Source organism: Planococcus citri, chromosome 5, assembly GCF_950023065.1.
Source record: "Planococcus citri chromosome 5, ihPlaCitr1.1, whole genome shotgun sequence".
Taxonomy (NCBI): domain Eukaryota; kingdom Metazoa; phylum Arthropoda; class Insecta; order Hemiptera; family Pseudococcidae; genus Planococcus; species Planococcus citri.
Window position 1 is genome coordinate 16,692,019 of NC_088681.1, and position 24,128 is coordinate 16,716,146.

The following is a 24,128-nucleotide window of genomic DNA, read 5'->3' on the forward strand; positions in this document are numbered from 1 at the left end:
TTTTGCTTTTTAACATAAATTCTTGCTAAAGATTTTCACTTTTTTTTTTCAGAAATTATTCATAAGTCTCACTTTTTTGCCAGAAATTGACAATACTCGTAGTTCCCAAAAAGTTCTGCTTTTAGGCAAAATTTCTCAAGTCCTGTTTTTTTGTCAAATTGTTAAAAATTTTCACTTTTCAACAAAATTGCTAAAAATTATTGTTGTTTTGTTTTTGCAAAAAATTCCAAAAAGTCTCTCTTTTTCCGTAATGTTACCCAAAAGTCTAATTTATTGCCAGAAATTTCTGGGTTTGTGTTAAAATTGTTATGTTCTCAGTTTTTTCCAAAAATTGTTTTTCTTTTTTTGCCAGAAACTTCAAAAATGCTCACTTTGTTGCCAAAAAGTCTCATTTTTGAATCAAAAACTTTCAAAATTGTTTGACTTTTTGTGATGTTCTGTTTTATTTTTCTTTGCAATGTTTTCGAAAATTTCAGAAAAATTAAACTGCCAAAAAAAACTGTTCATTAAAAACATACCTCTTTTAAAATTGTTTTTTCACTTTTTTCGAAATTTTCAAATTTGTTAAAAAATCATTTTTGAACTGGCGCCCCTGGAATTTTGATTCAACCACTTAAAATGTCGAAAGGACGACTAATAAGAAAATTATTGTACATTCTAATGTTCAATTGTAGAAATTTGATGGTAATTATGGTAAATTTTTAGTAATTACAGTAATTTGTTGGTAATTGAAGTAATTTGTTGATCAATGTGATATGGGGCAATATGCCTTCACTGCTTAGGTAGTTATTCTAACAATGCACCCTTACGTCATTCTATTTACTTAAATCTCATAACATAAAGATGCATGGTAACGTACTTGAAGGTCGCTGTTGTATGTGCCAAAGACCATGAAGTATGTACGATCACTTGATTCCAGCTATTTGCAGTGACAGGAGTCTCGTCGAAGTTAGAGGTTAGGTGGTAATTCTATCTATCGATATGGGACAGGGATTTATCTCAAGTCACATTGTTTTTCATAGTGGCCCAACACTTGCTTGGTGCTGACAAGTTTTATTTACTTATTAAGTTGGAATTATCAAGAAAAAGGATGACCCAATGGTTGGTTATCATATTATTACCTTTTGCAGCCAATTTGCAATAAGCCATGGTATCCACAAATTAATGGGCGTGTTTATTAGTCCTCTTCAAAGTAAAGCTGGCACCGACAGCCACTATTATTGGGGTAGGCTAAAAAAAAGAGGTGGTGAGATGGTCAGCAGTGTTTGGTAAGTATGTTGCTTACATGGTGGTGTCTCCACTTAATTGATTATAGCCTATAATCATAGTTAATTGATGTCATTTTATCATGATTATTGGACAATGATCCTCTATGATTGAATGTAATTATCACCTATTTTGCCTATCAGAAATACAATGGAATATATTGGAATATATTTTGATAAGATTTCAATGTCAGTTAATTGCCATGATCTGCAGAGATTTGTACCAGACACTCACTCCCAGACAGTCAAAACAATCAAACTGCAGTAGACAATTTGGGATACCAAGGGGAAAGGTGATTACGTCAATTTACACTGCGCAATGAAAAAGTGTGCGACAAAATACAGGCATCAAATGAATGAAGTTCTGCGTGGTGATGAGCAAATGTGTGAACGTCTCTTTGATTGTTTTGACTCTCTTATTTTGGACAGACTATAGCTAGGTAATAAATCTCCCCGCTAAATGGACCACAAAGTGGTGTCTTTGGTGAAAAAATAATTCCCTATTTTTTATTTTTTCCATTTTTGAAAAATTTGGGTTGTGGTGGGCCCCTCAATTTTCAAAAATTAAAAAAAAAACAATTTGAAGAAAAAATTTTAAAATTTCAAAATTTTGAGTTCCATCGTCGTCTCTAAAAGGTCCCTTTTGAGTAAAATAGACTCTCATGACTAGAGCTCGGATTTTTATGCGCTTAAAAAATCATTTTATATGCACATAAAATATGCATTTATTTTGATCAAATTATGACAAAATATGCTCTTATCCAACAAAATATGCACTTTGATGCAACATCAATATGGGTATCTCTATCTATAGAAAGGATTTTTCATTGCAAAGGTGAAGGGAAGGCTAAGAGGTTAAAGTCTTCAATTTTACTTTTAATAATCAGTTTTAGGTTAACATATACTACAAACCGCCTCAATGTGATGAAAAATTTAAAAAAATCTTTTTTTAAATTTTATTCAAGTTTTTACATTTTTAATAAAAAGTACTACCAAAAAAGGATTTTTTGGCCAAAATTTCCAAAATATGACTGAAAAATGGAAAAAATGGCCAAAATATGACGAATATGTGCTTAAAATGTCTAAAATATGCATTTATATGCATTTATGCTCAAAATATGCAAAATATGCGCTAACAAGTTGGGCTTATCTTACTCAGAATTGTATGATTCACAAAAATCCATAGGATATGCGCTATTTTCTACGATGAATGAAAATATGACAAATCATAAAAATCCGAGCTCTACTCATGACGATTATAGCCCCCTCCCATGAAAACCAAGCTGACCACACCAAAAAAGCTATAATATACAAATTTCAGTTATACTGGTGGGGTCAGCTTGGTTTTATGGGAGGGGGCTATAATCGTCACGAGAGTCTATTTTACTCAAAAGGGACCTTTTAGAGATAATGGAACTCAAAATTTTAAAATTTAAAAAATTTTCCTTCAAATTGTTTTTTTTTTCAAATTTTTGAAAATTGAGGGGCCCACCGCAACCCAAATTTTTCGATAATGGAAAAAATAAAAAATAGGGAATTATTTTCTCAACAAAGGACACTACTTTGTGGGTTGGGAGGAGGAAAGACCAAAAACAATTAATTTTAGGACACCCCACCCCACATAATATACGAATTTCAGCTATTCTGGGGGATCAGCTTGGTTTTCACGGGAGGGGGCTAAAATCGCCATGAGAGTCTTTTTTACTCAAAAAGGACCTTCTAGAGATGATGGAACTCAAAATTTTGAAATTTTAAACATTTTTCTTTGAATTAGGTTTTTTTTTCAAATTTTTAAAAATTGAGGGGCCCACCTGAGCCCGAATTTTTCGAAAATGGAAAAAATAAGAAATAGGGACTTATTTTCTCACCCAAGGTCACCACTTTAATGGATGGGAGCGGAAAAAATCCCAACTTCAAAAATAAGGATCACCCTACTCTTCCTACATAATCATGCTACATACATACCTAGACATACATAGATTTAACAATAACAAATGGTCATGTAGTTGGTAATTACAGAAATTTTTTCGCCAATCACGGTGATTTGTTGGTAATTTGACGGAAATAATGCAAGTTATTTGACAGTAATTTTCATTAATTACCCTAATTTTGGGTAATTACAGTAATTTTGGTAATTCCGTAGTATAATTACGGTAATTTTGGTTATTATGGTAATTTCTTGGTAATAACGGTATTTTTATGGTAATTATGGTAATTTTGGTAATTCCTCAGTAATTACCCTAATTTTGGTAATTTATGGTAATTTCTTGGTAATAACGGTAATTCTTTGGTACAAATAATTACGGTATTTTTATGGTAATTATGGTATTTTTGTGGTAATTATGGTAATTTTTTAGTAATTACAGTAATTTATGAGTAGGTATAGCCCGCCAGGCCGCCAGTATAGGTAAAGGTAATTTATTGATAATAATCATCTACGTAAAGTTGGTTATTAGGATAATTTTTGGACAAGCATGTAATTTGTGTGTAATATCACAATACTTTTTCAGTAATTTGTGGGTAGTTAATATGCTAATTTGAGGATAATTACGGTATTTCGGGGGTAATTACGCTAATTTTTTGGTCGGTAATTTTATGAACTGTCTCAATGAGACCTGCGATTGCCCCATTTCTTATACATCGAGGAATCTGTGATAAAAATTTTAAATGGAAATTTCAGACTAATCGCCCGCTGCCAACTTAGACTTACCTACGGAGAATATTGGTCAAACTGAATAAAAACCAATTTTTTAGAACTTAGAAGGGGTGCGTTTTTCCTCCTCTCACAATCTACAGTTGTAACAATTCACCCTCAAACTGCTCCTAAGTGAGCAAAGACTGAAAACGAGGGGTAGATATCGTATAGTGACGTTTGGAATCGTTCAGAGGGTTATTTTACTCGTATATTTATCTTGCTGCAGGTACGAAATAAAAAGTTGGGAAGTTTTCCACGAACGATGTACAATATTGGACGTGGGTGCAGCACGATCACGGTGAATATTTCAATACCCCTATACGAACTCGACACGTGTATAATTGGAGAGAAATTAATTAAGGTGTTTAAAACGTTTTTCGGCGAAAAGTTAATTTAATTACGAAACCCTCGACGTATACGGTATACCTGATGCTGATGCTGCCTGTGCTCGCGAAGATGAGCAATGTAACGAAACGATTCTTCGCAAGTAATCTGTTAATGTTGAACTATTCTCGTTATAGTTACGGTACCTAATACTCGTACTGGTAGTATGTTCAGTGCGTATGTCTATTTACACTAACGACTCGGCAAATTACGCGAGGATAATAGGCTGAAAACGAAACGTTTTAATTCAGTTTGCATCTTGATACGTAAAGTACAAGGTTGAAATTTCGCGAAATACTCGTATACGGTATTCCGGTGCGAGCCTTCTGTTTAACGATGACGATGCGGCGTAACTTTCGCCTATGCGAACGTTAGTACGAGATGATTTTTAACTGGCGAAAACGGTAGTTTTCTACGTTTTTATACGCAACTTTTAAGCTTTATTTCTGTTTATATGTACTTTTCGTCTGCCGGTGTACGATATGAATGCAAACTGTGTTATTTGTCTTGCGTCGCTCGCTGCTGGCTGCTGCACGACGACGCGACGCTGCGCGGCGGAAAGTAAACGTACGAGTATAAACGTTGTTGCTGTTGTATGCCAGAAGTTTCTAAATGAGTGGATACGTTATATAATGGAAGATTTAAAGCGAGCATTCGTCTAATCGTAATTAAGTGTCGTTTTTCACTCGCTCAAAATGTTTGCTTTAACGTTTTCAAAAATATATTTCGCACTGTGGTTAACTTTCCTTCACCCTCGACCTACCCTCCTTCCTGGGCAGGTTGCTTTTTCCTATTGTCACTATTTTCTTTGCCTGTGTTGAGCTGTGCTATTGATGTCAAGGTGTAAGGTTTAAAACTGTACGATACGAGTACGAGCTGTGCATGGAATAAAAGGTAGGTACGAATGGACAATTTGCTCGAGGGTGCTTTTTAACACTTTGCGAAGGTGACGTTTAAAAGTACGAGTATACTTGTACATTCAATGGAAATTTGGCTTCATTTTGGATGACTTTTGTGTGTGTTAATTGGATCGTTTTTATGCGAGAAAAATGCGTTTTTCTGATGCTTGAATTAAGTAGAGTTGAAAAGTTAGTATGAAGTATTGGGTGCTGGAAAATAATGAGTTTTGGGCTTTGTAGGAAAGATGAATTGAAATTTGATTTATTCCACGATTTTTCGTGCAAAACGATGACTTTTTTTTCTGAAATTGAAAAGTTCTGAAGAATGAATGTTTAAGACCTCATAAAAGGAGAGAAAAGCTCTCGTCTTCGAATTTCGAACCTACAAAATATTAAAGAAAAAAAAGTAGAGGTTTTGGGGGATTCTGGCAAAAAACCACGATTTTTTTTTATTTTTGGCAAAAAACTAAATTTTTGAGGAAATTTTAGCAAAAATTTCTGAAAATTAAGACAAAAATGAGAACTTTTTGGATGTTTTGGTTTTGTCAAGAAAGCAAGGTATTAGTATGATTGGCCAAAAAGAAGAACTTCTTGGCAATTCCAGCATAGCACTTTTATAGATTATTTTGACAAAAAATAGGACTATTTTTGACTTTTTTGAATTATGTATTTTTTTCAGCAAAATAGATTCGCAATTTTTTGTGGAAAAAAATGAGAATTTTGAGATAATTTAAGCAAAATGTCAGAACTTTTTTAGCATTTACTCGTAAGACAAAAATTAAGACTTTTTAAATGTTTCATGTCTTTAGCCAAAAAAGCAACGCATTTTTGGCAATTTTGGCAAAATAGTAGAACTTTCTAGCAATTCCGGAATATGCAAAAACCGGACCTTTTTTTTTTAGCAATTTTGACAATAAACAGGATTTTTTTGAACATTGAGGCGAAAATTAGGGCTTTTTCAGAGTGTCATCTTTTTCCAAAATAAAAAACTTATTTTTAAAAATTTAAGAAATGTTCAACGTTTGACGGTTTCAGTCAGCAAAATGAACTCTTTCCTGCATTAAAAAAAAACTTATTTTTACTTCTCAAAAATACGAATTTTTGAAAGCTTTTAGCCTCGCTTCACTCAGGCTTGTTTGCATTTCTTTTTCAAGTTCGAATTTTTTTTAAATTATTGCTTAAATTTAAAAATTTTGAAGCAAAAGTATAATGAACTCCTCAATTTTTCACACGAGAAAACATTGTTTTTATACCTCTCGAAATGTGTACTGATTTTCGAGAGTTTTTGCCTTTGTTTTTCAATTATGACTTTTTTAAAAAAAATAATCACTCGAATTTTAGAATTTTGAAGCAAAATAATAGGCTTCTAATTCTTTCCACTAGAGAACATCGTTTTTCATACCTCTCGAATGACAAAATTATTATTTTTCATCTCTAACTTGATTATTTTACTTTGAAACTCGCTATTTTATTTCAAAAAATTGGTATATTTTTTTCCAAATGTTCAAATTTTTCCTAACATTTTTTTACACTTTTAAAAAATCTGTTATACCTACTTCTTATTGAAAACAATTTTTTATTCGCCCAATTTTATTACATTAGGAGGAACTTGAAAGGTGAAAATGAAATAAAAAATTTTGAAATAATAAAAACATAATATTATGATCGACATTCTCTTGCTTAAAAAAAATCTTGAGATGTTTGAAGATAATCTAACAATTATAAACACCCTAAATCAAAAAAAATAAATAAATAAATAAAATATAAAATTTTGCCTCGCTCACCTCTCCCCCTTCTTTTAGAATATTCCAACTTCCAAGTGTTTGAAAAACGTCCTTCCAAAAATCCTGCTAAAGTACTGTTTTTCTATTTTAAAATTTTGTTAAGACACCTGTTTGTGAATGTTTTTTTTGGCAAAAAAGCAAAACTATTTTGGCAATGGAGGTATAAATAGGACTATTTTTTGCGTATTTTGGCGATGAATAGGGCATGTTTTGGGGCTGTTCAAAGAACAAGACTTCTTTGACAATTCTGACCAGGCTTTTTTTTCGGAAATTGAGGCAAAAATTGGGGATTTTTTGACGATCTAGACAAAGATTTTTGGGCCTTCTGCATGTTTTTGAAAAAAAAAAAAAAAAAATAGAAATTTCTTTTCAGTTTTAGTAGAAAAAAATGGTTGAAAATTCATTTTTTGTTATGAAGATTCTCTGGGGAAAAAATGATGAGATACAGAACTGTATATAGAACATAAAATTCCACAACAGTGGAGCGTGATGGCATTTTTTTTTCAGAAACTTTATTTTTAAAATGTTTCGAGTAAAGGTTGAGAAATTCATCTTATGTACTACTGACCGCTTACTGCTTGAATTGACCGTTTGTACTTAAAAGATTAGAAATTTTGTTCAATTTTCCTCACACGTTTTTAAAACATGAAGCATCTTTTATTTTAAAAAAATATATTATGTAATTCTTTGCAATTTATTGAGTTTGCATTTTGGGTACGAGCTGCGAGTCGGTAATTTTTACACGATTACGAAATCGTTTGAAAACTAATTAATCAACTCGTTGAAATTAAACGTAAAATTTTAAAAGCGAGGATAAATTTCCGTTTTTGAAGACTTCAAAGCAGGCGCCTATTCATCGATCTTGTTTGAAAATAGGCATCTATTCATTAAAAACGACAATATCGCGGTGATAAATTGCTAAAATGAAGTATAATAGGTTGTTTTGAATGCATTTGGCCGTGTACGGTTATGTAAAAAAAAAAAACTAGATATCTATACCTAACAATTGTCACATTGCTGTTCAAATGATCAAAAATTTGCATTCGTGTTCGCAAAAAAGTTGAAAAAAAAAAAAAAAACTGAAGGACCATGACAATATATACAGCTGTAGCAGTCTTCGTTGTAGTAAGTACTCGTACACAATTATACTGACAAGTCAATATTTTTGCAACGTTTTTGCTCTTTAGTAGTCAGGTTGAATTTTCAAATAAGTACGAATAATGAACTAAATTTCATTTTTGTCTTCTCTGCTGATGATTCAATTCTAGTGTGATTCGATGGAATTCAACCTAACTTGAAATTTTAACCCACAGATTTGATTTTTTAACCATAAATCGCTCAAATTCATCGCTGAAAACTTGAAAAAAATTTACTTGAAATTTCAGGCCAGCCTGATCACGTGCATAAAAACAGACGCGATTCATTCACCGATCTCCGAGACCATCGCCACGGAAACAAATATCAAACCTTTATCACGGGACTTCTATTCAGTTCAATTTCGTGAATTTCTATCACCCGATGTATTTACACAAGCTGATCCGTTTCATTATCTGCTCCAAAAAACATTGAAATTACAGCCCAGACTTCTAGAATGGATGATCCTGGAGGTGTCTCGGGGTTTGACTACGAACAGGGAAGGTCGATTTCCTCCGGCTTACCTACCCTACGCAGAACTGATATCAGCCTTATTTCCATGTATCATTCGCCTCGAAAACTTGAAAGATGCCATCCTCGCAATCCAGAACTTTAAAATAATCGTACCAAAAGTGGATATTTCCATGCTAGATCCAGAAGTGGCGCCCTTATTTTCATGGGATATCTTCTCAGACCCTAATCCGCCATCGGTGCTTCTTGACAAATTATTGAACGTGTCAAAAAGTAGTATCTCAGGCATGGAGGCAAAGTTGACGTCTTCTGAAAATATTATTCTTGATATACAATACTATTCTTGGTATTATCTTACTTTAAAGCGGTTTTTAGCGAGTAAACTGGGGCCTCCAGTTTTGATAAACTTACAACGACGTGTTCGTGAAGTAGAGCGGCTCAAAATTTCTACTTCTGCAGTTGATCAGAGTGAAATAATGTAATGAGTTTCACGTTTAAACCAACGCAATTATAATGTTTTGTTTTAATCATTTTTGAAAAAACTAATCATTGAATTCATTGTAATTATGATATCAAACGTTCGTTGCGAATAAATGTTTTCGTATTGAAAACTTCAAAGTAGGATTGTTTTTTAACGTCCTCTTCTGAAAATGCGGTATCCATGAAAATGACAATGACTGTTGATGAATTGATGAAAAAAAAACGTTGTTTTTTCTTTGATTTGACAACCATTTGGGTACTTAATACGCTATAAAACAACGAGCAATCATTATCTGTTACGCAAATTAAGTTTTGACAACTTTCGTTCGTGTTTACTGTTTACAAAAAGTTGAAAAAAAGGAAACGATTATGGATGTTTCTTCTATGATTTTTACTGTTGCGACAATCTTCGTTGTGGTAAGTGACCAATATTTTTGAAAATAGTGTACATTAAGGTGAAAAAAACTCGAGGGATTTTGACCGAATTCAGTGGGCATTTTCATTTTGAGTTGGAAGTCTCTCAGAAAAAATTTCAAGGTAGGTGAGGGTCCTCAAAGAGGAGGCATTTTAAAAAAAAACAACAATTTTTTCAAAAATTCCTCTTCATTGAGGACCCTTTTCTCCCTTCCAAATTTTCTTAAAGGTGAATTTCAACTTGAAGTGAAAGTGGGCGTTGAATTTGATCGAAATTACATTTCGAGTCCGAGTAATAAAAATTTACATGAAATTTCAGCTCATTGTGACCGTTGAAGCCAGCCCTTTAGTGAACTTAGAGACCACCGAAACAGAAACAAATATCCAGCCTTTATCAAAACACTTCTTCTCGCTGACATTACGAAAACTTCTATCACCTGATATATTCAACCAAGCCGATCCTTTCCATTATTTACTCGAACAATCGGTGAATTTATCATACAGGACTGTGGAACTCGTGAGAATGGATGTAGATAGTAGTTTGAATACATTCAGAGAGGGTGGATTTCCTTCGGTTTACGTGCCCTACGCCAAACTTTTATCGTCACTTTTGCTTTTTATTAATTGTCTCGACGGTATAAAAGATGCGATCGTCAGAATTCAAAAATTCAACTTGGCCCATCCTGATACTTCATCGCTCGATCCAGAAATATCACCCTGGTTTTCATCGGATATTTTCTCAGACCCCAATCCGCCATCGGTGCTTATTAATAAACTACTAGACATACCTGTAAGTAGCGCATCAAGCATACAAAAAAAATTAAACTCCCATGAATTGAGTACGTTTATTAGGGGTCACTATTCGTGGTATTATGTTGTACTGAAACGATTTTTTGGCACTAAGTCCGAAATGATAATGTTGAGGAAATTACAACGCAGAGTTGCCGAATTGCAGCAGGTGAAATTATCCACTCCTGCAGTTTGTGATAGTGAACAGAGATGATGAGTTTTATTCGTCTCTCAGTCATGATCTGAAATCAATGTTTTCTCAAGCTGAGTTGTTGTTGTTGTTGTTGTTGTTTTCCCACAATGTTGCCATATGATCAAACTGTTTGTTTAGAATATTATACATATAATTGAGTATGATGTAATTTTTTTGTTTTAAATAATGTAACATTTGAATTAAATAATTATCTAGATTCTGATCAGTATGTGAGTTCTCCAACGTTACTAATAATAGATTTTTTTATCACATTCTTATGTTGTTTTGTGATAAACTTGAGTTGTGAAGAAGTAATTTAAATACCTATTATAGGTAACTGCTGTTCATTTCACGTTGCCAATACTGCATTTTTTGATATTGTGTAGCTACTGGTTTTTCCTTTAAAAAAATAATCATTGCCACGTTGCCAATATGTACGTACATGTACTAGATTGTTGTCAGGTTGTGGTAAAACTGTGTTTGAAAGATTTGAAAACCTTCCAAGACCAAGACACCGTGATTTTTTCTTTGGTTGAAATAGATTTTTTTGAGGTTGCAACGTTGCCAATATGGTGCCTTTTGTGATTTTGTTAGTTTAGTAATTTGTATAACAATTCCTTTTTGGAGGATTAAGAGGGAGATAAGTTTTTTCCATTTTTTCGCTGTGTTGCCAATAATTTATTTTCCAACGTTTTGATTAATCCAATTTTTGAAGAAAATGAAATGCTGATATAATTTTATTGCTTCTTTAAAGAGTTTTACTACCTATAAAAATGATTCCTGAAGTTGATGCCGTAAAATGACTTTTTGAAATCGCTACGTTGCCAATAATGCCTTTCATGACTTTCTTTTTCAAAAAAATTTAATCATTGCGACGTTGCACAGTGGGCTGTGAGCACCCTCAAAACGGGCGTAATTCAAAAACTTACAATGAACCCTAAAAAAATGGTACAATGATATCCTCCCTTATGTTTTTGGGGTCGCAGAATACGAATTTGACAATATTTTTTTGTAGGGGTGGGGGGTGAGGGGGTGAGGGGAGCGAAAAAGTCAAAATTTGACTATAATGATGTGTGATATGTCGAAATGTATGTTTTTGAGGGTGTAGATCACGAATCTGACAATATTTTTTTCATAGGGGTCAATGGTGGGGGCTGAAGGGGGTGAAAACGGCGAATAATTCAAAATTTGAATATAATGATGTGTGATATGCCAAAATGTACCAAATATGAATAATTCAACTAAAAGTGAGTAATTTTCATCAATTTACTCGATTTTAGTTGTTATAAAGTAATTATAGAGGTATAATTTACGTTGAAACTCCGTTTTTTGCCTACTCTGCTGCATAAATAGTAATAGAAAAAATTTTTGCACGTAGATGCACGGGAAATTCCAGTGGCTGGTAATACTTAAGATAGTGTATTTCAAGATGTTAATTGCCATTTTTGCTCCAAAGTGCTCCGGCGACCTCCACAGTCGATTATAGTGAAAAATCTTGGTGAATTTCGTCAAAATGTGACAAATTTTTTTTTCCAGGGACTTTGACGGCTCTCCAATAGAAAATTCTTCATCCCCCACCCTTCACCCCTTCTACACCCTCGAAAACGTACATTTTGACATATCACACGTAATTATGGTCAAATTTTGAATTTTTCGCCGTTTTTACCCCCTTCATACCCCACCATTCACCCCTACAAAAAAAATATTGTCAAATTCGTGATCTACACCCTCAAAAACATACAATTCGATATATCACACATCATTATGGTCAAAATTTGAATTTTTCACCCTCTTCATCCCCCACCATTCACCCCTACGAAAAAAATATTGTCAAATTCATTATCTACAACCTCGAAAACATACATTTCGACATATCACACATCATTATAGTCAAATTTTGAATTTTCATACATTTTCACCCCCTCAGCCCCCACCATTGACCCCTACGAAAAAAATATTGTCAGATTCGTGATCTACACCCTCAAAAACATACATTTCGACATATCACACATCATTATAGTCAAATTTTGACTTTTTCGCTCCCCTCACCCCCTCACCCCCCACCCCTACAAAAAAAATATTGTCAAATTCGTATTCTGCGACCCCAAAAACATAAGGGAGGATATCATTGTACCATTTTTTTAGGGTTCATTGTAAGTTTTTGAATTACGCCCGTTTTGAGGGTGCTCACAGCCCACTGTGCGTTGCCATTACTAAATTATTGTCAGGTTGTGGCAGAATTGTGTTTGAATGATTCAAAATCAAAAACCTTCCAAGACACTGTGATTTTTTCTTTGGCTGAAATAATGATTTTTTTGAGGTTGCAACGTTGCCAATGCTGCCTTTTGTGATTTTGTAAGTTATTTGTATAACAATTCCTTTTTGGAAGATTATGAGAGAGATCAGTTTTTTCCATTTTTTTACTGTGTTGCCAGTTATTTATTTTTCAACGATTTGAGTAATCCAATTTTTGAAGAAAATGAAATGCTGATATGATTTTATTGCTTCTTTAAAGAGTTTTACTACCTATAAAAATGATTCAGTTGATGCCGTAAAATGACTTTTTGAAATTGCTACGTTGCCAATAATACCTTTTTCATGACTTTCTTTTTCAAAAAAATTTAATCATTGCGACGTTGCCAATACTAAATCATTGTCAGGTTGTGGCAGAACTGTGTTTGAACGATTTAAAAACCTTCCAAGACACTGTGATTTTTTCTTTGGTTGAAATAATGATTTTTTTGAGGTTGCAACGTTGCCAATGCTGCCTTTTGTGATTTTGTAAGTTATTTGTATAACAATTCCTTTTTGGAAGATTATGAGGGAGATCAGTTTTTTCCATTTTTTCGCTGTGTTGCCAGTTATTTATTTTTCAACGATTTGATTAATCCAGTTTTTGAAGAAAATGAAATGGTGATATAATTTTATTACTTCCTTAAAGAGTTTTACTACCTAAGAAAATGATTCAGTTAATGCGATTTAGAAATTGCAACGTTGCCAATAATGCCTTTTGTGATATTATATAGCTGGGTCGAACTTCCTATTGACCTACTGGTTTACCTTTTTTTTTTCAAGAAAAAATTAATCATAGCGACGTTGCCAATACTTAATTGTTGTCAGGTTATGGCAGAACGAACTTTTTGAAAATTTTGACAATAAACAGGATGTCTAGGAAATTGAGGCCGGAATATCGGCTTTCAAGTTTGAATCAGAAAAATAAACTCCTCCTTGCAAAAAAAAATTTACTTTTCAAAACATGAATTTTTGAAAGTTTTTATAGCCTATCTGAACTCGGGCTTGTTTGTTATTTCTTTTCTTTTTCAGGTTTGAAATTTTAAAAAAAAAATCATTGGCTATAAATTCTTAAATTTTGAATGAAAAGTAATGAACTCCTTAATTCTTCACACTATAGTCTGTTCCACGTAAGAAGCACAACGCTCTAACTGAAAAGTTTCTGTTTTGTAGCCAAATAATTTCATTTTTATTTGTCAACATAGGGTGCATCAATACTGGAGATGAAAATTTGAAACAATTTTTTGATCTGTTTACGTTCATTTAGACAAAAACCTTTCATAATCTTGCATATTGCTTCATTTTTCCCTTTCTCCTACACTTCCCAATCCATCTAATGGCTTTAAAAATGAAAAATTATTTAAAAATCTGTTTTACATTTATTCGCAAGTGGTGAAGCACCTTAAGTTTTCAATAAAAACCAGAATTATTTGGCTACAAAATAGAAACTTTTCAGTTAGAGCGTTGTGCTTCTTACGTGGAACAGACTATAGAAAACATCGTTTTTATACCTCTCGAAGTACGGCTTGCTGAAGAAGAAATCGAAATTTTCGAAGTTCATCAGTGTGAAAAAATGTAACTAGTTTCACACTTGAATAAATTTCATCATAATGGTTCATTTCAATCATTTATGTAAAAACTAATCATTAGATTCATTGTCAGTGTAATTATGATATCAAACGTTCTCGTTGCGAATAAATGTTTTCATATTGAAAACTTCAAAGTAGGAATGTGTTTTACCGTCCTCTTCTGAAAATGCGGTACCAATAAAAATGACAATGAGTGTTGATAAATTGATGAAAAAAAAACGTCGTTTTTTCTTTGATTTGACAAACATTCGGGTACTTAGTACGTTATAAAACAACGAACAATATTGTTATGTGTTACACAAATCAGGTTTTGCAAACTTTCGTTCATGTTTACAAAGTTTACAAAAAGTTGAAAAAAAAATGATTATGGATGTTTCCTCTATGATTTCTACTGTTGAGATAATCTTCGTTGTGGTAAGTGACCAATATTTTTGAAAATAGGTAGTATACATTAAGGCGAAAAAAACTCGAAGGATTTTGATCGAATTCAACGGGCACTTTCATTTTGAGTTAAAACCCAGAAAAAATTGCAAGTTCAAAAAAAAAAAAATTCAAAAATGCCTCATCTTTTTTCTGAGGCACATTTCAGCTCGAAGTGAAAGTCTCCGTTGAATTCGATCGAAATTACATCTTGCTGTGTGGACTTGAATAGTGGACCAGCATACAAGTCCAAGCAATAAAATTTACTTGAAATTTCAGATCCCTCTGATCGCAGCCAGCCCTTTGGTGAACTTCAAAACCACCAAAACAGAAACAAATATCAAGCCTTTATCACGAGACTTCTTCTCACCAACATTACGAGAACTTCTATCACCCGATTTATTCAAGGAAGCCGATCCTTTCCATTATTTACTCGAAAAATCGACGAATTTATCATTCAGGACTGTGGAACTCGTCAGACTGGAAGTAGTTCGTAGTTTGAGTATATCCAGGGATGGTGGAATTCCTTCGGTTTACCAGCCCTACGCCAAACTTCTATCGTCACTTTTGCCTTTTATTAATCGCCTCGACAAATTGGAAAATGCAATCGTAAGAATTCAGGAATTCAACTTGGCCCAGCATCGTGATACTTCATCGCTTGATCCTGAAATATCGACCTGGTTTTCATCGGATATTTTCTCAGACCCCAATCCGCCATTGGTGCTTATCAATAAACTACTAGACATGTCTGTAAGTACCGTCTCAAGCATACAAAAAAAATGGCGCTCTTCTGAATTGTTAACGTTTATATACCCATACTATTCGTGGTATTATGTTGAACTGATTCAGTTTTTTAGAACGTCATACGATATGAATATGTTGATTAATTTACAACGCAGTGTTGCCGAATTGCAGCAGATTAAAGTATCCACTTCCGCAATTCGTGAGAGTAAACAGAGGGGATGAGTTTTTATTCATCTCTCAGTCGTGATCTGAAATCAAATGTTTTCTCAAGCTCAGTTGATTAATTTTTTTTTTCAACAAGTTTGCCATTCGATCAAACTATTTGTTTAGGATATATAATTATGATGTAAGTTTTTTTTAGTAATGTAGAATTTGAATGAATTATACATATCTTATATTCTGATTAGTATGAGTGTTGTTTATAATAATCAAATTAAATTTTCTGTATTTCAATGTCAGTAAATTTCGACAAAATATTGGACGAAGGTAGATCGAAAGAGTAGGCAAAAATTCATCATCTGACAAAATTTCAAGTGCTAAAGTGTCTTTTTCGATTTTTGGTGAATTTTTGAAAATCAAATTGCGACCAAAAATGAGGGAAAAATCAAAATCTTACCAAATTGACCTAGAAAGCTGAAATTTAGGATATACCCTATTTTCGACCTGCCAAATCGATTGGAAACTGTTTCAGACCGTTTAGAATAGTTCTGGAGCCTCCAGCAGATTTTTGAAACTTGCAATTCCCACAAATTTTCATCAAATGGGGTAGGAAAAACAAAATTCATTCTGCAAACTAATTTCAATACGCTCGAAATCGACTGCAGGTGGATTTAAAGTCGTTTTGGAGTGTCCAGAGACTTTTCAAAAATTACTGGAGCCTCCAGTAGATTTCTAAAACTTGAATGGAGATGAGAAGCGTAAATTTACTCTGCACTCCAATTTTAGCACTCCTCTCTGAAGACGACTTCAGGTGGGTTCAAGTGATTTTGGAGCCTCCAGCGACTTTTTGAAAATTCCTGGAGTCTCCAGCAGATTTTTGAAACTTGAAATTTCAACAAAATTTCATCAAATGGTAAATTTGTAGATGATACGTTCAACTTGACAATCGTTTTCGGACTCCACAGGTCTTTTTTTGGAATATTTCATCCATCTCTTGATGAAATTTCACCTCAAAAACGTATCCAATACGACATCTAGGACTCGAATTTGGGTTCATTTTTTTTCATCAAGTCTCCGGCAACAGCAGCAACAATTTACATCGCTTCACCCCCTCCCTCTCAATAAATTCTTTGTCTCGTGTACCTATTTTTAAGCTATAGATGTTCCGTTTTTCGCGTCCGATATCTTCGTACATTAATTCGAAAAGACACGGAGGGCCCCTGTCCACCCTACTTTATGCGGTGTTTATCGTAAATCCGGAAATTTAATTTAGCCAACTCGTTAATTGCGATTCTTCGATTTTACTTCATATTCGTACACCCAGATGGCAGGCAGGTAGAGGGTAAACGTTGAAAAATGCAAAATGTCACTTAATATTAAAAATATAGCTTCGAAGCACGCTCTTTCTTCTCTTACGACCAAGTTTTTTTACACATTTGTTCATGACTTCGATAATATTACAACCTGCGAGTAAGCACAAAAAAGTAAATTTGTTTTTCTTTCTTTTTTTTCGAAAAAATGAAAATAAAAAAAAAACATCTGCACGCGAACTGGCTCGCCGACGAGATGGTACCGCATTAATCTCTCGGGCGGCGGTTACCGGTACATTTTCTATCAAAAATAAACGATCTCGGATACCGTTTAAGTATTATTTATTGTCGTCGTATTATCATATTCTCCTTTACTTCGTCGAACAAGCAAAGCAAAGCAAAGCAAAGGAGAAAAAAAAACCTTAAACAACGTTAAATTCTTCATCTCAACTCTCGAGCAAAGTACACGTTGCTTTCGAGCTTTTTATGATGCGCATATCGCTCGCCATAGATTAAATAAATATATTTACTCCATTAACGCCATCTCCTCCTGCTGCCTTCTATACTATCCCTGTATACGAAGCTCATTTTTATGTACCCGACATAACGATCGAATCTACCAACGTCGTTCCAGTCTAATTACTGGGTCGTTTTGTCCATCGATAACCTTCGTAATAGGTTTTGAATATTTATACACCTTGGTGCGATCTGCGCTCTCTAGTATCCGAATACGAGTAGATATAGCTGCTCGGTATAAAATTCATGTTGGCATAACTAAACTCGCTCTTGTTTGACAGCTTAGATTGACCGGCGTTAATTAAATTTATCCTCGTTGTAAATAAATAATAAAATAATACGCACCCATGTGAAACTTCTGACTCGACTCGACTCTACTCGAAACAAGGGAGAAAAACTTTAGAATAAACATCATCCAAATGTGACGTAATTATACACTTTGTGACGAGAATTGCATTACAAATACACATCCTTATACTCTTATATGAGTTGAAATATGTGACACGTTAATACGCTGATGGTAGTAGGATTCGCATCGTAGAGATACTTGACATGTAATAAGCTGACTAGACTATTTCCATCCGCTGTATATCTTTCGACTGAGTAATCTTGAAATATGAAACTCGTCGTCTTGGATAAGTGGCCATTGATTAGACCATTCAATTTGTGTATAACTTTCATAATATTATAAGACCAAGTACTCGTATTTTACCTATTCTGAAGAGATTGCTCTTTTTTCCCTATCTCATTCAGCACTACAAATGATATCCTCGAGTTGACGAGATTTTCAACTCTTAAGAGCCTGGTTCGTTATAAGTTACTTATTGAAAACAGACATGCAAGTTTTCCCCCATAATATACTTTCGGATTCCCTCTATTATATTTCTATTTTTTTTTCATCTGTGCCGAGTAAATTGTATCGAAATTCATAAGGAAAAAAGTTGAATGTACGGCACAATGGAATTTATTGTGCGCTTAAGAAATTACGTTATTGTAACAAAGAAAGTAATGAAGATATAATTCATCATCATCATCATCATCAACAAAATATTATTTTTGGGGGAAATGTTGCCTCATAAATCTCCTGAAATTTCACTTATCGAATAGAATTGACGAGACTAGGTTTGAATTTCAAACGCGACTTAATCGATCAATACTGAATGTATGATTGACAACGTCGCACCTGCAGTTTTGGGAACCAATTATGTACCTACTCCTACTAAGGAAAAATTAATAATGATGCTTCAAATATTATTTTCTAAACTTAAATTTGCTCAAAAGCAAAAACTTAAACTAAAACTGTCTAAATCAAGATAAATGTACTTGTATTGTAATAAAAACATTAACGAAATGCATAATTGGCAACATCGCTCATTGTAAGTAACTGCTACAGCTGATGATGCAGTGATGAACCACTGAACCAATTTTATGAAAAATGAAAGCTCACAAGCCCATCGCCGTTTCTGCAAGGGAACACGATCATCATGATCCAAAACTTTGCAAAACAATATTGAGCTTTCGGAAATTTTCACGGGGTGACTTTGCACAAAATTCATTAAAAATTGAATTTTTCAGGAACGGCTGAACCGATTTTGATCAAATTTGAGATTTCACAAGTATAGGCTACCAGTCGGACATTTCGACATCAGCGTCAAGTTCCAAAAGCTCAAAGCTTCCAAGTTTATTGAGCGACAAAACTCATTACCTAGAAAACGGCTGAACCGATTTCGATGAAACTTGAAATCTCATGTAGCCTCCGCCATTCCTGACGAATCGTTATTAAGAAGTGGATCTGTTTTCAAACGAATGGTTTACGTATAAATTGATTCAATTCTGAGTGAATTGTTCGTGAGAGTATTGATTCATTTAAGGGAATCATTCATGAACGAATTGATTAATTTTTTGAAAGAACCATTCGCGAACGAGTTGATCAATTCTTCAATTTATAAATCAATTCATTCGCGAATGATTCACCGAAAATTATTAAATTCGTTCGCGAACGATTCTCCAAAAACTAGGTAAATGAATCAATTCGTTCGCGAACGAGTCACTTGTACGAATCAATTCGTTCGTGAACGACTCACTTATGCGAATCAATTTGTTCGGAAACGAGTCACCTATTCTTAACCTATACGAATCAATTCGTTCGCGAACGACTCACTCATACGAAACAATTCGTTTGCTAACGAGTCACTTGTACGAATCAATTCGTTTGCGAACGAGTCACTTGTACAAATCAATTCGTTCTCGAATGATTCACCAAAAATTATTCAATTTGTTCGCGAATGATTCACTAAAAATTAGGTTGATGATTCAATTCGTTCGCGAATGAGTCACTTGTACAAATCAATTCGTTCGCGAACGAGTCACTTGTACGAATCAATTTGCTCGCGAATGATTAACCGAAAATTGATTAAATGAATCGATTCGTTCGCGAACGAGTCAGGAGTCACTTGTACGAATCAATTTGTTCGCGAATGATTCACCGAAAATTAGGTAAGTAAATGAATCGATTCGTTCGCGAACGAGTCACTTGTACAAATCAATTCGTTCGCGAATGATTCACCAAAAATTGAGTAAATGAATCGATTCGTTCGCGAACGAGTCACTTGTACGAATCAATTCGTTCGCGAATGATTAACCAAAAATTATTAAATTTGTTCGCAAATGATTCACTAAAAATTAGGTTGATGAATCGATTCGTTCGCGAACGAGTCACTTGTACGAATCAATTCGTTCGTGAATGATGCACCAAAAATGAGTAAATGAATCGATTCATTTGCGAACGACTCACTTATACGAATTAATTCGTTCGCGAACGAGTCACTTGTACGTATCAGTTCGTTTGCGAACGAGTCACTTGTACGAATCAATTCGTTCGCGAATGATTCACCGAAAAGTAAGTAAATGAATCGATTCGTTCGCGAACGACTCACTTATACGAATCAATTCGTTCGCGAATGAGTCACCAACTATTTATCAATTCGTTCGCGAGTGATTGATCTAGAAATCAATCGATTTGTTCAATCGCCAATCGGTTGTGAATGATTCGATTCGATTCGATTCACTTCGCTTGAAAACAGATCAATTCCTATACAATGGTTTCACCAAAAAAAAACTGAATCAATCGTGAATTAATTGTTCCATTTGCGAATGATTCATCAAGAAATCAATCAATTTATTTAATCACCATTCGTTCATAAATGATTCGATTCGATTGTAAACAGATCAATTGCTGTACAAATGTTTCAAAAAAAGTGACTCAATTTGTTCGTAAACGATTTGTATTTGAAGGAAAGTTGGTCTTCTCACGTGAGTGTTTTTTCACGAGTATGTGTGAATAAGAGCTCTCCCCTAAAATTCATAGGTTAATTAATATGGGGTGGAGATAGTGGGCTAAAATTGGTACATACACAAGTTGATTCTACTTAAGTATGGACTTCATTGAAGAGTTGGAACTAGAAAGTTCATCATTTTCAAGATTTTGTCGTATAGCTTTACTTCGATTTTTTCATATTTTGTAAAATGGGAGGCTCACCGGTATCACTTATTTTTTTACCGAGGGGGCTGAAAATTTCATGGCGTGATGTAAAGGGCTGTTTTTGAGAATTCAAACTCAGAAGCATGTTTCAAAATTCTAAAAAAATCAAAATTTGATTTCAATACCTAGGTATAAATTATGGTCAAGTTACGTGAGTTTCATGAGATGACACTCTTGTTCAATCTTGTTCAGTTATTCGGTCAAGTCGGAGTATTTCAGGTCGAATCGTATAGGTGCCTTGCAGAAAATTGAAAATTGCGAAATTATTTTCTCGTAGAGTGAACGAATCAAACAAACATTTGAGAGAATAGAAACAGAAAATTCTAATTTTTAAAATAATAAACGCTGCCTAGATACATCATACTCTGTACCTACTTTTTAATACGAATACATGCACGTGAGCACGAGCATTTGCAAAACATCATCAACTTTCTGCGCGATGAAAAATACCTCGAATATTTATCCTCGGTTTCGCAGCCTACACTCTCGCATACCGTAACCCATACACACACCTTGTCAATTAACTCACATATACAGAAATTCCTCGTTCAACTAGGGAAAAAGCTCATCATAAAAGCTTCAAATTACACATACACTATACTACACGGGGCAAATTGACAACCCAACATACACGTAGTGAGAATTTCTGCTTGAACAATGCATACTAGGACGCACAAGGCATAACCTATGCTAATTTTATTACCCGTCGTCGTCGACGAGCCACCAACTCGCTATCGCAGCAGTGTCGAATGAGTTGCATACTTCGTCGCTTAGGGTGCTAAATGCTTTTTACTTAATGCTCGTCATTTTTATCGAGCTAGCTGGCTGGCTCTTTTGAATGCGGAAAAATTGCCACATATACGATAAATTCGTCGTACTCAGCCAATTTAAAGGTGGAAAAAAATCCCGAGTATTTATCTCGATTCGAGTCTGTATAGAGGGATATATGTGCGCTGAAGATTGAAATAGGTACTCTTCGAGAGCACCTCTCGTATAGGTAATAGGTATACTTAACGCGCGGTAAATTATTCGCTCGCATCTCGCCGATTATAATCTCGATAAATTGGATTTTTATCTTAATTTTATTGCATATACGGGACGGTGTGGCGGCGAAACTCATAAATTACAATGGCTCGATCGTCTTTCCAACGTTCGTTTCCTATTTGTGACCAGGGCTACGTAAACTTTCTTATCTCTTCGCGACACAACCCCCTGTAGCGAAAAACCTCTCCTGCTTGGGGGATTCAAGCATTTCAGGGAGAAAATTCAAACTATACGTCTGTCTGATGTAGCTGGTTTGCATTTTCTTTCCTCGCAGAAGCCTCGGGATGGCGATTAATTGTGCAAGGTGCCCGATTAGAAATACGATATGGGTATTTTGGCTGCAGGCGTTTGTCTCTGTGGACTTTCCACTTTTGCCAAGGTCAATCGTGAAATAACTCGAGGTACATATTTTGGCGTTCATTTTATTAGAGCAAGAGCACTTTCAAGTTGGAGAAAATTTCAATGCTTCGAGCGAAACCTGAATTTATTCGTGAAATTTTCTTTGGATAAGAAACGTGACTTTTGAGGAGAAGAAGCTTTCAAAATTTTATCATCGCTGGATTTTTAATTAATAGAAGTATAATTTTGTTTCATTTTTGCCTTTTCGAAGTTTGATCGAGCTGAAAATATTCTAAATTGCCTCCAACTGTTCTTCTCTCACAAAATGTGGCAGAAACTTATTGGCAGTTGAAACTTCCAAATCATCCAGCCAAATTCTAGAAAAAATTTGCTCCATCACAACAAAAGACATATCATCTTGATCCTTCTCGTAAAACGGAAACATAACACATATAAATAAAATCTAACCCGGATTTTCCCTTCAATTCGTGGCGAATCTTTTAAACATGATATTCTGCGCCGAATCGAAGACAAATGATGTACTCACTACGACGATGAAAACTCTTCTAGAGAAAGGCAAAACCAAAAAAAAAAAAAAAATAATACGAGGAAAAAATAACCAATTATAAAATTCCTCTATCCATTTTACCGTTTCCTGTAGTCCATTAAAATTCACGAGCACGAAAATTAGATTTGATTTCGCGGCAATTCAGCTTTTTCTTCGAATATCCGCACTCGCTGGTTCCATTATATTATAAAATATCGAACAATGCGAATGCGATGCGGTAGCAAGACAACACGAGATGGTAAATAAATATGATTTAATTAACGAGATAAAAATTCAAAAGCACTCCGATTAAATTGCTTGTTCGGCGGATTTTCCAGTCTCGTCCACTCGACGGTGAAATTCACTTCGCTATTTTCAGCATGTCAATTTTTATTGGTTTCAATTTTTCTTGTGCGAACGGTTTTTATTCGAGAGATGTAGTAAACGTTGTTGCAAATTTGATTCCGTTTTGAACGGTTTTCTTTTCTTTTTCTCATCTGTGAACTCAAAATTTTTAGGCTATGGATGAAGAAATCGAAGTTGAGATGTTGTATGCGTACAAAGTGTGAGGGAATAGGTATTCGGATTGAATTGAGTAGAAACGCTAAAAAATTCTAGGTAGACGCGATGTGTATTTTAAAAAATGAAGAGGAAACGTTTGCTTCACGCGAGGAAAAAAGCTGACGAGGGAACCTTTTAAATTACCACCCTCTTTGAACGAAATCGATCCATAGAATCCAAAAAAGCTAGAAGTATTTGATGGGGATTTTCAGATTTTTCCAAGATTTTTTTCCCTAGAAAAATGAATCAGAAATTCAGAATGAATAATAACTTCAGTTCACCCTGCCCCTCTCCCAATCACTTCGAAAATGAATAATTTTAGGCCATTCTGAAACCTGTGAAGAATTTCCGATCATCCTCAGAAATTAGAAATTGATCTAAAGGCAACAAAAATGAACTTCAAGAATTTCTGCGAAAATTGTAAACGGTTTAAAGCTTATGAAACATTGCAAAGTTTGAGTCGAATATTGCAAAAACATCCAAAATAACAAAAAATGACTTGAAGTATCAAAAAATTAATCAAAATACGTCACAATAAAATGTAATTTGCAAGAATTG

General features: G+C 34.2%; 1 protein-coding gene across 2 annotated transcripts in view; it reads right to left on the reverse strand.

Annotated features, from left to right (window-relative positions):
- The window catches only part of LOC135848292 (uncharacterized), a 290,491-nt gene that overhangs the window by 128,934 nt on the left and 137,429 nt on the right, over nt 1-24,128 (reverse strand). Inside the window, exon 1 of one of the 2 annotated variants that reach the window (XM_065368178.1) lies at nt 17,884-18,009. The exons of the other annotated variant lie outside the window; for it this stretch is intronic. Within the exon in view, the coding sequence (XP_065224250.1) occupies nt 17,884-17,953 (70 nt within the window). The 5' untranslated portion in view covers nt 17,954-18,009. Of the gene's footprint in view, nt 1-17,883; nt 18,010-24,128 lie in introns of those variants that run through there. 2 annotated transcript variants of the gene reach the window in all.